This window comes from Crocuta crocuta, unplaced genomic scaffold (assembly GCF_008692635.1).
Source record: "Crocuta crocuta isolate KB4526 unplaced genomic scaffold, BGI_CrCroc_1.0 scaffold132, whole genome shotgun sequence".
NCBI classification, from domain to species: domain Eukaryota; kingdom Metazoa; phylum Chordata; class Mammalia; order Carnivora; family Hyaenidae; genus Crocuta; species Crocuta crocuta.
The window spans coordinates 4941790-4958324 of NW_027528611.1; the positions used below are offsets into that span (position 1 = coordinate 4941790).

The following is a 16535-nucleotide window of genomic DNA, read 5'->3' on the forward strand; positions in this document are numbered from 1 at the left end:
TCCCGGGCCCCCCCCGCCGTTGCTAGGCGACCGCTGCTGCCGTGGCCGCCTCTGTCACGAGCCCCGTCGCCCGGAGACAGCGCGAGAGAGACGGGGGAGGGGGGCGAGGGGACCCCCAAAGCCAACCGGGCCTCCCACCATCCCTTCCCGAGCAGGACCCCCCCCCACCAAAATCGCGGAAGGAACGAGGGGCGCCGGCTCCACCCAGCAGAGGAGGAGCCCTGGATTCCAATGCCCCTCAAAGGTCCGGCGACCTCTCCTGGGCTCCAGCGTCCACAGCTTCAGCACACTCCTTCGCGGACCCAGGCCCCCAACCCCCTAAAGATCCTTATGTCCCCTGCATATCCTCCATGCCCTTTACACATTCCATGTCCCCCTGAAAACCCCAAACGTTCATTCACCAGCTATCAACTCTTTCACTAAACCCTCCCCCCAACTATATATACCCCAGGACCCTCTCCCAACCACTATCGAACCCCCAACACAACTTCCAAGTACCATCCCCAACTCCAAACACACACAGGTGCCCCCACCCAAAACACACAGGAGAGACCCACACCAGAGACCCCAGACCCTAAGGACTCAGGATAAGGAGAAAGATGGGGATTCTGTGGGCAGAGATTATCAAACACCCGACATATGATAAACATGCTCCATGAGCATGTGACCATTCTGGCCTAGACATACAGGTATGCACATTTGCACACACAAATCTTTCCCACACGTGGACATGACTCACACACACACACACACACAGATGTGACAGACATCACACATATTCTCTGTACACACCACCACCACCACCACCACCTGGCTTTGCCTAACAGAAATGTGCTATCCACACACCCCCATGGTCAGAGGTTTCCATGACAATGACACACATCCCTGCCCACCCACTCACCCAGGGTCCCAAAGCTGGCCCCCAAGGGCAGTGAGACCTAGGCCTATCAGAAGAAGGCTAAAAGGATGCCAAAGGTTGGAGACAGGCCACTCAATCTCTTTGAGGAAGAGAAACTGGGAGTCTGGATCCCTGAGGAGAGGGGTTGCTGGTGGAAGAAAGAGGTCACCAGGGGTGTGGGGAGAATGGAGGAACTGGATCCCTAGGTCCTGGAAGAGGAATGCAGTGGTAGAGGGCAGTGAAATGGGGGTTTCTGGGGGCTGAGGGCGTCTCTCTGCACCTTGGCTGCAGATCTCTGTTCTCTGCCTTCATCTACCCTCACTGTTCCCATGGAAACCTTTTAAGCGAACTTCTCAGGAAGACAAAAATCTTTTTTTAAATGACTAAAGAGGGNAGGGAGGGAGGGGAAGAGACAGATGGAGAGAGGGAGAGAGTTGGAGAGACAGACTGAGCAGATAGCTCCACAGACAGACAGAAAGGAGATGATGGGGGTCTGATGAAGTTCCACCGGGAGCAGAGGGGAGCGACAGAGGAATCAAGAGGGGTGGAGAAAATATGAGAAATCAGGGAGGGAAGAGAAAGGGGGTGACAGAATTGCAGAAAATAGCAGCAGTTGAAGAGAAAAAGGGGTGGGGGGCAAGAAAAGAGGAAGGGCCCAGAGGCCAGAAGGTCTGAAAGAGGAGGCAGGACCGTGGGGGTGGGGCAGAGGTCTGGGGGGGGGGAGGGCAGGAACTAGGTCATTCTCTCCACGATCCCAGACCAAGGGCTGGGAGGGGCAGGGGCAGGAACGCTCGGACAGGAAGCTAAAGATCTAAGGAGACTATTTTTACAAGCACCAGGAAAACAGGCAAACTTCGCAGCTGGAGAGAAAAAAGGGAGCGAAACAGAGCAAAGACCACTGGGGCCTCTCACCCACAGCCCCAGTCCCGCTCAGATCCCAGAGGAGGGCGCCTTCTCCTTCCAGGCTCCCACTCGCAGGATGAGAGACTTTGTCTCCTCCTCCTCCTCCCACCCCCTGACAGCTCCCTCATTTCCCGGACTCCCCCCTCCCCGGCAGCCCGGTCCACCTTCAGCCCTCTCCCCGCGACTGTCCGGGGCACGAGAGCCTGCTCGGCCGCCGTACCATGCTCGCCGTGGGGCCGCCCCTCCACCGGCACGGAGACCGTGCGTCTCAGCAGTTTGTTGCGACTGGACTCGCTCCTCCGGTCCCGGATCAGAAGGGGGTGTATCTAGGGGATGCGGGGGTGTGTCAGACCTCACTGGCCCAGGCCGTCCCTCCTCTTGCCCCTTCCCCTCTCCCCCCCCGCCCCCCCCNCACTCTTGAAGTGTCTCGGGATGAGTCGATTGCTCTTTCCCCTCTCTCTCCAGGTATCTCTCCCTCCTTCCCTCCCGCCCCATCCTCCTCTTCCTTCCCTCCATCGCTTTTGAAACACCCTCCCAAAGTCTACTCAGCTCTTCTTGAAACCCCGCAGGAGTCTGCTACTCTCCAAATCCCCTTTCCCCTTGACCTTCAATTCCTCCATTCTCCCCGCTTTCCTCCCAACCTCCCACCTCCCTCACCACCTTCCCTCCCTCCGTGCCTGTCACGGGGGTAGCAGAAGCTGCATTTATAATCAGGATCTACAGCTTGTCTCCCTCCCACGGCCGGGCTTTCGGCCAGACTGGGACCCAACCTCCCCACACCCCCCAGAGGGCCTGGTCACCCCCCCACACCCTTCATCTCCTTCCCTCGCCCCCCACTCAACCTCTCTCACTTCCTTCTTCTCTTGAGCCATTCCCTCTCCCTGAGCCTCATCCCCAGCTCCAATCCTCCCCTCTCCTGCACCCCTACAAGAACCACCCCACCCTGCTGGTCCCTAGCCCCAGCTCCACAGCCCATCTGCTTCCAGCACCTGTGGCCCTGCACACTGCTCACCTACCCGTCCCTGCTCTGGCCACTTGCGGTGCTGCTCAGCTTGCTGGCCACCGGTCCGCCCCACGGCCTGTGCCCACCTCTACCCTTCCTTCGTTACCCCACCCATTGCTCTCGCTCTTCATCCTCCCCAGAGCCCCGCTCTCATTGGTTCCTGTTTCCCCAGTTCATTCTGCAGATCACAACCTTTGGTCAAGACCTGCCACTCCTAGTGAATCATTCAAATGCCCCCCAATGCCTAAAATTTGGGACTCCCAAACCACCTCCTCCTTTAAAGTTACCACATCCTCCTCTAGACTGGACTTCACTCTGTGACCTGGAAACTCAAGCTGGTCATCTCTCCACACTCTTCACTTGCCCCTCAGGTCCCTCCGGACCCTGGTTAACCCCGAGTCTGATTCTAGCCTTGCCCCACCACACCCTCGCCAACAGCACCGGGAGCACATCTCTCACCACCAATCTGGTTTCACAGGCTACCTATCACTCTCTAAAGCTGCTCTCCCAAATCACCCCCACTCCCTGAATCACACCTCTGGGCAGCCACCTCTCATATCTGCATCCCCTGTTTCCTCTGATGGGTCCCCACTGCTGCCCCAGTGCCTGTTGGGAACCCATACTCCCCTGGCTCTAAAGGCCCTGGATGCCCCCCCCGCCCCCCCACCCCCGTTTCCCACTCTCTGGCTAGTCCCTGCCCCTCTCCCACTCCTACTCCTTTAGAAAATGTCCCCTCCTCCTAGTTCCCCTCCTCCCCCTGGTACCTTCTCCCTTATATTCTTTCCTGATTGGTGTCCCTGGTGAAAGCTCTCCAGTCTCTCAAAACCCTGATCTCAGGCACCTTCCCAGTCTTCACCGCCATCCACACCAAGATCCACTGACTTATGTCATCTCTCCCAGTGCCTCCCAGGCCCCCCTCCCCAGTTTCCCTCAATTCCTTCTCTCCACATGAGAGGGGCATGGTGGTGATTGACGGGTCTTGCTGAGGTAGGGGTGGGGGAGAAGAGGAGAGGGTTCTCAAGGATCACTTGGAGGTGATCCCTCCAAAGCAATATCCATTTTGCCACCCCTTCTCCAAACCCTTCAGTTTCCCTTTCCCATCCTAACCTATCCCACAATATGGGCAGGGTGACAACAGAGGCCAACCCCAAATCTTCAGAACCACATCTCCTTCCCAACCCTGCACATGGCCCCGAAAGATCCCCTGGCCAAGGGGAGAGAAGGCCTGTACATTTGCACATGTCAATCCAAATCTCAGTGGCCACCCTCCTCCAACCATGTGCAAAGGTTTCTCTCTTTTTTGCTTTCTCTGTGCCTGTCATCCCTTCACTAATGAGGATCCTCGTCACCATTCTCTCCACATTCTCCCATGCTACCCAGAGGTCCTCTCCCAACCTTCCCACACTGCTCACCTCATCCTCATCCAGCATGAGAAGCTGGTTCCCCGAGATGATGCAGAACCGTGGGTTCCAACCAGGACGATCATATGGGGAATGAACGTATTGGGTTCGGTGCATAGGGGGTCCCCGTACATCTGGGGGACAGAGACACACAGAAACAGTAAGGGAGGCTCTCTGCATTTAGGAGACAAAGGCCCAAAATGGCAAGAATAGAGTCCACAAAGTGGGAGAATGACACCCCACCTGCCTTAAGATCACAGATAGGGGGTGAGGCACATGGTAACTTTAAAGGAACAGAAAATAAGCCTTTATATCTGGGGGGAAAGAGGGGAGAGGAAATAGCATCACAGGGGGCTCTGTAGACTTGAGTTAAGAAATGGGGGGGAGGGGTTCAGGAAGGAGAATCATATCATGACAGAGAGGGCACAAGTTTAGAGGCAGAGAAAAGTGATGGTGCTTTCCATCCACACCCAACAAATAAAAAGATGGAAGGTACAGCAAAACTGGCAGAAGGAAAGCACACAGAGATGGTGGTGGCAGGTGACTGGGAAGAGGGAGGGCATCCAGAAGATGAGGACTTGGAGGGAAGATGGCTCACCCATCTGCAAGACGGTGAGAGGAGGGCTACATGGCTGTGGGGAAGAAGAATGGGGTCAGAGGTGTAGGAGCATTTGGGTCATGAAATTCTGAGAGCTAAGCATCTGGAAAAGAGAGGAAGTGAGGGAGTTTACCTGTTCACAGAATCAGAGACAGGAGAGGGCCTCTCCTCCTGCCTCTCCTCTATTCTCAGCTCCCTTCTCCTCTAGCCCAACCCCGCTCAACCTCTGGGGAAAGTTCTGGTTCTTCTGGTGGTGGGAGGGGAGGGGAGGGGAGGTCTTGTCAACTTCTGGCTATGGCGGGGCTGGAGAGTGAGGAGGTAGGAAACATGCCTTTGTCTGGAGGAACAGAGACTGAATTTCTCTCTTCTCCCACTCCATGCCCAGAGATTAAAGATTCATTACTGCCCCCTCTCTTCACCTAGTCTCCACGGACAGGTGGACAGGACAGAAGCCAACTCCACAGGTTAGGAACCTCTCCGGGGCACAGTGAGGAGCTTGAGGAAGAAAGAGGGGAAGGAAGAATGGAAGATCCGAGCCTGTACAGAGAAGGGGCCTCCAAAAGTGCAAGCTGAGGATGGGGACAGACTTCTAAAAAAAGAACAGTAGAGCAAGCTTTGCCCAGGCTCGGAGATGCCCCCAGGCGGCATCTTACCCAACTTAGCTGATCTTCCCATGCCCCCATCCCTGCACACTGTCTCTCCTTTAAATCCCAGTGCCACACACCATCACAGGGACACAGGGGACAGGCCCTATGGAAGGAAGAATCAAATTGGTGACATCAAAGTGATAGAAAACAGGTTTAAGGTATCACAGTGTGAAACAGTTTAGAGGAAGAAAAATCAAATTCTGTCACCTTTACAGGGTAGTTAATCATGGCTATATTGCAGGGAAAGAACTGTCCTTTAAGCTTCCTCCTACATGAATACCCTGGGGCGCCTGGCTGGCTCAGTCAGTAGAGCATGCGACTCTTGATCTCCGGGTCATGAGTTCCATCCCCTTGTTGGGCGTGGAGCCTACTTTAAAATAAAATAAAACCTACCTGAATACACCTGAGTAGGAAAGTTTTGAAAAATCTAGCCCCTTTTTGTCTATATACATGTTCTTCAAATGGATGTAAATTTCAGATCAGAGTCAGAGATGAACTCCTAGAATATAGGTATTTAGAAACCCCAATACTTCTAGACTTTCACTATCTCAATACCATCTCAGAGATTCTTTCCAATACCCTCTAGATACAGATACCACCAATCCCTAGGCTCTGAGACTGCACGCACCGCAGGCAACATGCCCACTGCACTCAGACTCTGAGGACTCCCAGAAGAGACGTCTGTTGCTAACCTATAACCATTCCGGGAGGTGCTGGTTCTGGCTGCAGCCACAGGAAGGGAGGTTGGAGTTCAGGGGACACTTTCCTCCTGGGAGCAGGGAAGGCTGCAGGGAACTTAGCTTAGGAGGAACTCTGGGAACACACACTCCCCACACAGATATTGTCTGGACTTAAGTAAGGATGATTCTGGGAGGGAGATGCAAGAGACAGACCAACACAGCTGAGAAAAGGGAAAAATTTACTAGGATAAGAAATCCCACAGGGCTCAGATGGGGGGTAGGCCCTGTTCCAACCGTTAAAACCTACATCTTTGCACCCCGAATCTCTAACGCCCCAGGAAGTAGAGGAGACAAGAAAAGAGGAAGGGGTGGTAAGAGCTAAGTAAGGTATTAGGGGAAAGTGGGTACGCACAGACTTGCAGTGACAAGATGGGGAATGGGTTAGGGATAGAGGATGGGCTGGGGGACAAATCACAGGGATGGATCTAAGTGAAAAGAAGGCAGAAATGAGAGTCAATCCCTAGAGACAAGGGAATATACCAGAAGAGCCCAGGTGGACGTGGGTTAGAGGAAATGAGGTGCACCTAACAGGGGTACTAAGACAATGGGGTCATGAAGGAGAGGTAAAGAGGTGGCAGAGATATGAGGGAGCTACCAGATAGAAGAGAAAGGACCAGAGAAGGGACTGAGATAGGGAAAGGACAGAAGGGGGACTCAAATAAGGAACGGACACCATATGGGGGGAAAGATATAGGTGATGGACACCAGAGGAGGGAGGGGGAATGGAAATNACGACCCCAGGGGTTACGTTTCTCCGGTCAAAGGGCTTAATGAGGGTCAGAGTCTGGGGCAGGATCCTAACCTGCCCTCAACTCCCATCGCTCAATCTTACTTCTATTGCCCCCTCCCCCCCTCAATAAACACACACATAATTTGGCCCTCCCCCTGCCCTGGTCTCTCCTCCCCCAGCCCATTCCCTCTCTCCTCTCTTCCCTCCATCTGGACCCTCCATTCCCCCCACCCCCCACTGCCTCCCTCTCTCTCCATCTGGCCCCTTCTTCTCTCCGTCCATCCTCCTCTCTTTTTCAACCCCCTACCATTCTCTGAGCCCCTCCACCGTATACTACCCCCCATCTTCTTGGCCTTTCTTTTCACCCCGTGTTTTCATTTCTCCCTTCCGGCCCCTCTACTAAGACTCTGTCCTCCTATTTCCTTAATATCTTCCTCATCTCTCAGCTCCCACCTCCAAATTATTTCTGCAGGTCTTCCCCAACCCTATCCTTCTATCTTCCCACCCTTTCTGGCAATCTCTTTCCCCTTCATCATTTTCCCCTCAGCCCCATTCAAAGCCTGCTTCCTGGCCCCTCCGGCCCCTATCTACCCCTATCTTCTGGCCTCCCATTCCTCCTTCCCCATTGCTCCCATCCCTGCCTGCCCGGTCCTCCTCTCTCTCCCTCCATTTCAGCTGCTCCCCCCCCTGGCCCTGGCTCNGAGAAAGAGGGGGAGAGAGAGGGGGAGAAGGAGGAGGAGGTGGAGGAGGAGGAGAGAGGAGGAGAGAGGAGCAGAGAGGAGCAGAGAGGAGGAGAGAGGAGGAGGAGGAGGAGAATAGGAGCCAACGGCAGCAGCGGCAGCCGGGAGAGAGAGAGAGAGAGAGCTCCAGAGAGGGGGGCGGGGGAGTGAGCGAGAGAGGAGAGAGAAGGAGGAGGAGGAGAGAGAGACTCTGCAGCCCCCACCCCTACCCAGTGAGAACCAGAAAGAGAGAGACCCCTGCCTCAAAAACATACCAGACAGAGAGTGCAGTTCTAAAGAGGTATACCTCAGATCCTGAGACTGACAGACCCCCGACCCAGAGNAAACTCAAAATCTAGAAGAAAAGAGACCCCAATCTCAGGGGACAAAAAAGATCCAAGACCCCTCCCTCCCCATTGTGAGAAGGGTCAGAGATCAAAATATGAATGTCCAAATCCAGAAAGGTTCTCCACAGCCACAGAAACCTTAGACTCTAGAATCAGATGGTGATTTCAGGAAGATCAAGATCAGAGACCTAGAGTCAAAGAAAAAGATGAGATCCAGATTCAGAAAGAACCCAGAACTAGAATTAGGTCTTAGAGAACTCAGATCCAGAGATACCAGACCCCAGACTTCAATCTCAGAGAAAAGAAACTGCAGACTCAGAGACTGATAACTCAAGAGACCATAAAACTCCAGACCTGAGGGTTGAGGATGGGGAAAAAGGGAAAAGAGAGAGGGGGAGGAAAAAGAGACACTCAGGTAACTCAGAGATGTAGAATGCAGAGACCCCAAACCCATAAAGGGTTTGAAAGACCCCCGAAAGACAGAGTGATCTCAGTCCCAGAAACACAGAAACTCCCAAAACAAAAAGGAATCTCAGTCCTGAGAAAGATCCCACTGCAAATACTGAAAGGCCCTGCAGAGATCCAGCTCAGAAACAAACTCCAAACCCAAAGACAGATTCAGGGAGACTCGGTCCCCCCGGAGACTCAGGTAGGACAGAACTCTGATAGATGCCCAGTGACACCCACCCAGCAGAGCTGAGACCCCAGACCTTGAAAGGAGTAGGAATACTGGGTAGGGGGAGTGGCAAGAGCCTTTTCTCTGCTGCTGCCTCCTCCCACCTCTCTCTCCTCTCATTGGCCCCTCTCTCCATTTTTGGGTCACTGGATGTGCTTGGGCCCCAGGGAAGTTATGTAGGACAGGTCCAGGCTCCTAGGGGGATGGGTTAAGGGAGGGAGACCCAAGACTCGGAGGTGTGATCAGTCCTGAAGAGTTAAATAGAGGAGAGGGGTGAGGGACCAAAGGGCCATCGCTACATCTTGGTGTCCTCCATAGCCCCAACTTGCAGCCCTCGTCTCTCCCCCACCCCATTCACCAGTCTGTCTCCAGCTTTAGGGTTTCAGTTTAAGAAGGCTGAATTGCCCCATTTTCATCACCCTTTATCCCATTCATAGGATATGAATTCACTCTGTCCTTTTAAAACGCATCTTGCCCCACCGAGCCATCGTCTTGCCGTGGACATCCCTGCCTAATCACTTTCCCCTGCCCAGGGACAGCTGGCTTCTCAGATTATCGCCGTTCATTACCTAACCAAGGCATATGTCAGTCCTAACTGAAGAGGCAGGGGGCGCTCTCTTTACCCCCTGAGGTTCAATCTTTTCACACCCTCCTCCCACTCCTTAAGACCTCGGGACCAGTATAAGGGCTGTAACTGGGCACATTCTGGCGTTTAAAGACGATTCCACACTCCACAACCTGACGCATCGAATTGGCGGGGTCTCCAGCCCCCCTTTCCTAGCGCCAGCACTCTCATCACGTGGCGTGCGGGGCTGGCCAGCGATTGGCCTCTTCGCGTCGCTCATTGAGGTACAGCCGCCTGAGGGGGACAGGCCCCCTCACGTGACAGTGGAACGACGCTGCGGCTCTCCTCAGCCTGCAATTGGCCGTTTTCCGGTTTACACGGAAACGAGAGTGCCATTTCCGCGCACGTCTGCAGATCCGGCTGTCGATTGGCCCAATTCCCTGTCGCTCCTCCTCCTTCAGGAGGCGGGGCAAACAGGGCCACGTGAGGGCCAGGATTGGCTGGCTCTGGCGGTTCGGGGCTGTCATTTGCTGTCACGTGGTGTGTGCTGTTTTCTTATCACGTGGGTGCCGCCCAGGTAAGAACAGGCCGCTCATCCTGGATTTGGGGGTCCTTTCTCGGATTTACGTGTGATTTTTGACATTAAACCCTCCTCTACCAACATAGGCTGCATGAGTTGGGGGCGGGCACCCGCAATCCTGTTCGGCGGAGGGGTGAGTGACCGGCCCCGCCCCTTCCGGTCCTCGCGCCCTCGACCACCACCCGCTCACCAAATCCTAGAGGGTGGCTTCTGAGGAGAGAATGAGAACCGAGTCCGCCGTCATTGCCCAAGTTTCTCTCCCAGCTTCAGGGACCTTTTCCTTCGGGGTGCAGAAGAGGGGGAGGGCAGAGCTTGTCTATCCAAGCGAAGGGTTCCCGAGATGCAGTTTCCTCGGGTAGTTGTGGAGTGACACCGGATTCATTTCGTGCTCTCAGGCCGCTCTTCTCCTGTCGCTTTGGATGCCGGCGCTGCTGCCTGTGGCCTCCCGCCTTCTCTTGCTACCCCGAGCTCTGCTGACCATGGCTTCAGGAAGCCCCCCGTCCCAACCCTCGCCGGCCTCGAGCTCCGGCTATGTTCCCGGCTCGGTCTCTGCAGCCTTTGTCACCTGCCCCAACGAGAAGGTCGCCAAGGAGATCGCCAGGTGGGAAGCTCAGCGTGGAGCGAGGAAGGAGGATCGTGAGGGGAGAGAGTTGGGGGCGGGAGAGAAGTGCACTCCTGTAGCTTCCTGCCTGATCTCCGCCTTTGGAACCCCGTCCCTTGGCAGCCAGTGCAAAAATCCGGGTCATGGGGCATTCTGAATGGGGCTTTCTCTTCGCCTTCAGGGCTGTGGTGGAGAAGCGCCTGGCAGCTTGCGTTAACCTCATCCCTCAGATCACATCCATGTGAGTCATAGGCGTTGGGGGGTTAACCTGACTCTAGGGGCTGACAGCCCTTTCCTTGAGGGCAGGCTTTGCTCTCTCAACACTCTCTCCCTGACCTTTTCAGCTATGAGTGGAAAGGAAAGATTGAGGAGGACAGTGAGGTGCTGATGGTGAGAAATGATTCCCCATCCAACAAAACCTCAATTCCCTGACCCTTTTGACCCCATCCCTCATCTGAGATCCTGAAAGCAACCCCACCCCTTGATTCAATCATGTTTGTCTTTGCTTCTTAGATGATTAAAACCCAGAGTTCCTTGGTTCCAGCTTTGACAGATTATGTTCGGTGAGAACTTTGATGTGGGTAGGGGTGAGGGCGCTGGGTGGGACTTGCTGGGCAGTCTGAGGGAGTGGGCTCCTTTAGGTAAATCTTTGATCCCCCACCCCTCAACCACCACCATTTTTTCAGTTCTGTGCACCCTTACGAAGTGGCCGAGGTGATTGCGTTGCCTGTGGAGCAGGGGAACTCCCCGTACTTGCACTGGGTGCGCCAGGTTACAGAGTCAGTTTCGGACTCCAGCACAGCCCTACCGTGATGAGGCCGGTTCCTGCCATGTTCCCCTTGTTACACTTCAATGCCCTTTGACTTCCGGCGATGGCTGGGCCCCTAATAAATCCTCGGCGGTTCTCTCTGCCTTTTGCCTCTTTCCTTGTCACATAGGTGAATTCAGTTGGGAAGATTAGGAGTGCTACTGGTTCCTGTGCTCTCCTCCTCCAGAATGACCCAGGGCTGCTAGATTTGTTTATTTACCTTTATTTCAATCATACAGAGTCTGGGATCCTTTATCATCCCCCATCCCCCCCTGCCCTCAGTCTCATCCCCAGGGGTTAAATAATTTTAAAAAATATTTAAAAAGCTGTAACAAAATAACATCAAAGGAAATGGGAAGAGGGACGGGGGAAGGGTCAGGAATCATGAAGGGAGCAGGAAAGAGACAGCCTCTCCCCCAATCCCCTCACCTGGATTCCAGCCTGGGCAGTAGAGAGTACCCCCTACCTCCCCAGGTACATCCCAGCTGTAGGTGAGGTCAGAGGTCAGGGTATGAAAGTGCCGGTGTGTGTGAATGGGGAGGCGGGCAGAGGCAGGCTGTTCAGAAGATGCCCCCACCTCCCCACTCAACCAGGTACTGCACAGAACCATCAGGCCGTACTCTCCGAGCAAGGACCCGGACAGGGTCCCCTCGGGACAGGTAGCCAACCCCACCTCGGCCTCCTCCCCCAGTCCCAGGAGACAAACTACGGCACAAGGGAGAAGGGGGTGCTGAGCGTCTAGGAAGACCTGGGGAGGGGGCTGGGACTGAGGAAGATGAGGCAGTCATCGAGTGGGGGGCACTTTTAGGGATGTCTGTGGGGAAACCAATGTGAAGTTCCAGGGGTGACCTAGGGAGAGAAGGCAATTGTTGAGTCCAGGTGCAGATAAGGACTGCCTGAGAATGCAGTTCACATGTGGATCGGAGGAACAGAGAATTCAGGTTAGATTGAGGAACTTAGGAACACAGAGGTGAAGAGGGGTGGCACAGGCAAAGGGGTAGAATCTCACCTGTCTGGGGGTTCACCATCCCCAGAGGTCCCTGCGGTGCTGGCAGAGGGGTGGAAGGAAGCGAACATCCGGATGGGACTGCTGGGGTTGGGGAGGGGGAAAGTCAGGACCTGAAGCAGGGGAATAGGACCCTCTCCCACTGAGAAGGGCAGAGCACAAACATTAGCCCCAAGGAATCCCCATCCCCAGAATACTAGGGATCAGACGGTTCGAGAAGTGTCTCTGGGACAAGAAGGGGGTAGCCAAGGGGGAGGGAGAAATAATTCTGGGTAGGAAAGTTCAGAGGATGTAGATAATTGGAGAAAAGATTCTAAGGGTGCATATCTGGCTGGAGGGTGAAGGAGCACTGACCTGGGCAGGCAGCGGGCGTCTGTGGGCCGGAAGTTGTAGCCGCTGCTGCCCTGGTAACTCTGGTTAGGGCTGGGGGATGGTGGAGACGCTGAGGCCTAGAAGAAGGAGCAAACAACTGAGAGATAATCCTTGATTCCTTCCCACACCACCGTTTGCTCCATGGGGTGCCCCCTGCCCCTGTACCTGCAGTGCCCTCTGCAGACGAGCCCGCTCCCTTTGCTCCTGGGGCTCGGGCTGATTGCGCACTGCTGAGGGTGGCCCCAGCTCCTCCATTTTCCCCTTCTGCCTCCTCCTCAGGGGCTCTGGCTCCGGCCTCCGGCGCTTCCCCAGGGGACGTGAGACCCCTCCCCCAGGGCCCTGCCCTGAAGGGAAGCTGTAAGAGGCCTCCTTATCCCCCCAGCCCCCTCCCGGACACCCCCAAAGACCTCCCCATCTCCATACATATACCACCCCCTATTGATACCCTGAGAATTTCCCCATCCTCCCTGGACCAGTGACCTGGTGGGGGCTCCATCTCCAGTAAGGGGCTCCACAGGGGGAGGGATCCGAGCATGAAGACCAAACAAACATTTCCTCTTCTTAATCTCCCTCCCTGAAATGAAACTGGGGTGAGGAGAGAAATGATACAGGGTCAGTGCAGTAAAAAAAGGGCCCCTCTTAGGCCATTACTCAGTCCTTTTCAGAGATGACCTTCCAGATGGGTTGCAGCCCCTTCCCTCCCGGGATTCCATATCCGTATCTGCATCTCTTTCCGAGCCGCCCTCCGTCCGACTCACCGGTCCTTGTGGCTGTTGAGGGCAGAGAGGAGTTTGGAAGAACGTTCTCCCTTGGGGGTGTCTGACAACTGGGGGAGGGGAAGGAAAATGGGGTCAGGGGAGCAGTGCTCCTTCGCCTCCCCCTCTCTTTATACTTTCTCGACCCACCCTCCTCCCCAAAGCCTCACCACCCCTTACCTCCCCGAGGAGCAAGCTGTCCCAATTCTCAGAGGTGAAGGGGAGGATCTCACGGTCAAAATCAAAGTATTTCTTCTTACAGCAGACGCTGAGGTGATAGAGGACAAGGTGGGCCACATCCACCCTGAAGAAACAGTGGGTTGTCAAGGTTGTGGAAACATTACAAGAGCCTAGAGAGTCCCAAGCTGGGAGGCTGGGGTGCGCAGCATGAAATCCTGGGGGTGTTGAGAGGAGTGACACTGAGGTCCCCAAACCAGCTCACCAGCGAAGCTGTAGCCTCCTGACCTTCTCAGGGCCCCCCCGACACACACAGCATTCAAACTCATAGAACCTGGAAGTGGGCAGGAAGGAGAGAACACGCCTTATACGAGAAAATGATACCTACCACAGCATGGAGGACTCACGAGCAAGGACAGGGCATGCAGACGAGGGAAGCTTCGGAGCTTGGGAAGAGGCAGCATGGGGGGGGGGGGGCAAGAGGGTGGAGCAGAGCGTGAGGGCTCCCGTGGCTCCAGTCCGCCCTGGGGTCTCACCTGTCTCCATAGAGGAGGGGCTTGCTCAGACACTGGGTGCACGCTTCATGGAACCACTGCAGGCAGCTCCGGCACTGCAGCATTTTCAGGTTCCACCTGCGGGGGAGCACAGGCCTAGTGACCTCCAGACACTGCCCCCCCCTCCGCTGCCCCGGACCCTACTCACCACCTACCGCCGCCCTCTTCAGCATGCGCACTCCCAGGATCCGCCTCCCCCCACCCCTCAGTACTCACTCCCCAGGGCCACCACAGTAACAGTAGCTCTGCTGCCGGTTGCTCAGATGTCCAGCGTCCCAGTCTAGCCCCTTCAGTCCATATGGCAGTGACAGCTTCATGCCCAGCATGGCCCGGGCATAAGGGCCCTTCTTCAGTGCCCCCCCCCTCTGCAGAGAGGGAATGGACGGGCCACCTCAGGGGTGAGGGGAGTGGAAAGGCTTGGGAGAAGCTGTGGGGAGGGGGTTCCCGCAGGAAAGCACGTTTACCTTGGTGGCGATGGCAAAGACACACTGGCGGCAGACCCAGGATGGGCCCTCTCCCTCTCCAGGGGCTGGGGCTCTGGGAACGTGGCAGTCCTGGTGATAAGCTGAATAACGGCAACACTGAGGGCAGCCCGCTTATGGCTGCATACCTGTGTATGCTAGATACTGGGACAGGAAGAATCTCAGCCACCTCATTTCATCTTTCACCCTGGTCCTGCTGCGGTGAGTGAATTACTCTTATTTTACAGAGGAGGGAACCAGGCTCCTAGGGGTTTGGGGACTTGTCCCCGGTCTCCTGGGTTAAACAAGGATGTCTGTGAGGCCCCTCTGTCTCCAAAGCTCACACCCCCCACTGCCTCCATGGCTGTTTCTCCCTGTGCTGGAAGGGAGTGAGGTTACAGGCAGAGCACTGGCTTGGGGACTCAGCCAGGACAGTGGCATAATGGAGGGAAGGCTCAGAGGCAAGCTAGACTATTCAGGTGTCCCGCCCTCTCACCGTGGCGACACTTCTCACAGCTGACCAGCCGGTTCCCAGGGACCACGGTCTCAGAGCGACAAACGCAGCAGAGGAGTTCTTCCCCAGGGAGGGCAGCTGTGAGGAAACACAGTTTGCGGGGCCTGTCCTCAAGCCCCTTTCCATCCCCCAAGCTAGATTTGTTTTCCCTGGCATGCACATGCTCACCAGGGCTAATGTCTTTCCATAGAACCAGAAACTGGGAATCGTCCTCAAACTGGACCAGACACACCTCCCGAGCACTGTCCACCTGGAATGGATGAGCACAGGGGATGAAACAGGAATCAGAGCTACATAAGGGGAATGAGGAAAAGGCGACAGGTCAAAAATCAAAGGTCTTCTTACCTTCTTGATGGTCCCCAAGTATAGCAGCCCATCCGTCCATCTGGCCAGAACATCTTGACCCTCCCAAAGCCGAGGCCTGGGGCCTGAGGTGGGAGCAGGGGAGGCTGGGTCCCAAAGTGGGGGGGCACCAGAGCGGCTCAGCCGGGGGGGCTGTGCCATTGCATCCTGGGGGGGGCCTAGTCAGAAGTGGGATAGGAAAAGGTTATGAATGTTGAGAAACTGTCCCCAGTTTTCTTTGCCTCAAGGATTCAAGCTGCTGTGCCCCCAGACTCCAAACCTGAAACACCTGGGTAGGAAACCACACAGCACCCCTGCCAAGCTTCTTGACTCCAGCTCTTCCAACTCTGGTGACTGGCTCTCCTCTCCCTAACTCCCCCCCACCCCCAACCTAGTTCTCTAGTTTCCCAGCTTCCAGAGCTCCCCCGGGATACTATATCCTGGCCTTGAGATTTCAGGAGAAACGATGGTCGCAGAAGCAAAGGTTACCATTCAGTTTCTACTGTCACCTTCTCCTGTTTAGAGGTATCATAATTGGGGTGCTCCGCTACCCAGAGATGTGTTTTGGGACCTTTCCTGGAGCTGTTTTCCAGAATAGGAACGGCTGCCTCCCTGGGCCCGCGTGTCTCATTCAGAACAATCATCCTGATGCCAGGTTATGTCAGGTCACCCTCAAATACGGGGCTCCCTGCCCCCGGGTTAGATAACTTCCCTGAGTGCCCCGGGAGGGGGGCGTGTCCCAGTCCCGGTCTCTACTCCCCATGACGGCGAGTCCGAGAGGGGACTTGAGTCGGCCCAGCCCGAACCGATGCCTAGGCGGCGAGGCTCTCCCGCCCGCGCCCTGCGCGCCGACCCCCGGCTCCCTGCCCCCCCCACGGGCGCCTCCCGCCGCCTCCTTACCAGTGACAGCTGGGGCCGCCGGGAGCCGGGCAGAGGCAGACGTGGGAGACCGAGGCGAACCCCCCGCGCGGGGAGGGCACGTCTGGGCGTCGGAGGGCGGGCAGGCAAGGGCCGGGGGGTCCCCAGGCCCAGCCCCTCCGTCCCGGCAGCTCTGGGGCGTATGACGCAGCAGCCAAAGCAGCGGCAGCGGCAGGAGGAGGCGGCGGGGGAAAGGAGGGGAGGGGAGGGGAGGGACAAAC

The 16535-nt window shown here is 55.9% G+C and overlaps 3 protein-coding genes across 8 annotated transcripts in view; 1 reads left to right on the plus strand and 2 right to left on the minus strand.

Annotated features, from left to right (window-relative positions):
* Positions 1–4330, minus strand: part of SYNGAP1 (synaptic Ras GTPase activating protein 1) — a 22953-nt gene extending 18623 nt beyond the window's left edge. The window contains exons 1-2 of the mRNA XM_077754761.1: positions 4217–4330; positions 2022–2127 (exon numbers count right to left, since the gene is read on the minus strand). Of these exons, the coding sequence (XP_077610887.1) occupies positions 2022–2127; positions 4217–4321 (211 nt within the window). The 5' untranslated portion in view covers positions 4322–4330. The remainder of the gene's footprint in view (positions 1–2021; positions 2128–4216) is intronic.
* Positions 4331–9720: 5390 nt separating this feature from the next.
* On the plus strand, positions 9721–11318 carry CUTA (cutA divalent cation tolerance homolog). Of its 2 annotated transcripts, XM_077754851.1 has the most exons (7): positions 9786–9803; positions 9893–9939; positions 10202–10407; positions 10589–10648; positions 10752–10797; positions 10921–10970; positions 11094–11318. In XM_077754851.1, exons 2-7 carry the CDS (start codon positions 9898–9900, stop codon positions 11218–11220), a joined length of 531 nt encoding a protein of 176 aa, XP_077610977.1. In that variant the 5' UTR covers positions 9786–9803; positions 9893–9897; the 3' UTR covers positions 11221–11318. The 2 variants fall into 2 exon arrangements, with proteins under 2 accessions (XP_077610978.1, XP_077610977.1); XM_077754852.1 differs by lacking the exon at positions 9893–9939 and having other exon boundaries at positions 9721–9803.
* Positions 11319–11418: 100 nt separating this feature from the next.
* On the minus strand, positions 11419–16516 carry PHF1 (PHD finger protein 1). 5 transcript variants are annotated; one of them, XM_077754764.1, is made up of 15 exons: positions 16297–16515; positions 15400–15575; positions 15223–15304; positions 15037–15132; positions 14544–14644; positions 14296–14444; positions 14062–14157; positions 13791–13859; positions 13529–13652; positions 13352–13419; positions 13074–13178; positions 12759–12948; positions 12576–12670; positions 12225–12302; positions 11419–12064 (listed from the first exon to the last, which is right to left on the minus strand). In XM_077754764.1, the coding sequence occupies exons 2-15, from the start codon at positions 15556–15558 to the stop codon at positions 11776–11778; spliced, it is 1701 nt and encodes a 566-aa protein (XP_077610890.1). In that variant the 5' UTR covers positions 15559–15575; positions 16297–16515; the 3' UTR covers positions 11419–11775. The 5 variants fall into 5 exon arrangements, with proteins under 5 accessions (XP_077610890.1, XP_077610889.1, XP_077610891.1 ...); XM_077754763.1 differs by having other exon boundaries at positions 12225–12305; positions 16297–16514; XM_077754765.1 differs by lacking the exon at positions 12225–12302.
* Positions 16517–16535: the final 19 nt, after the last annotated feature.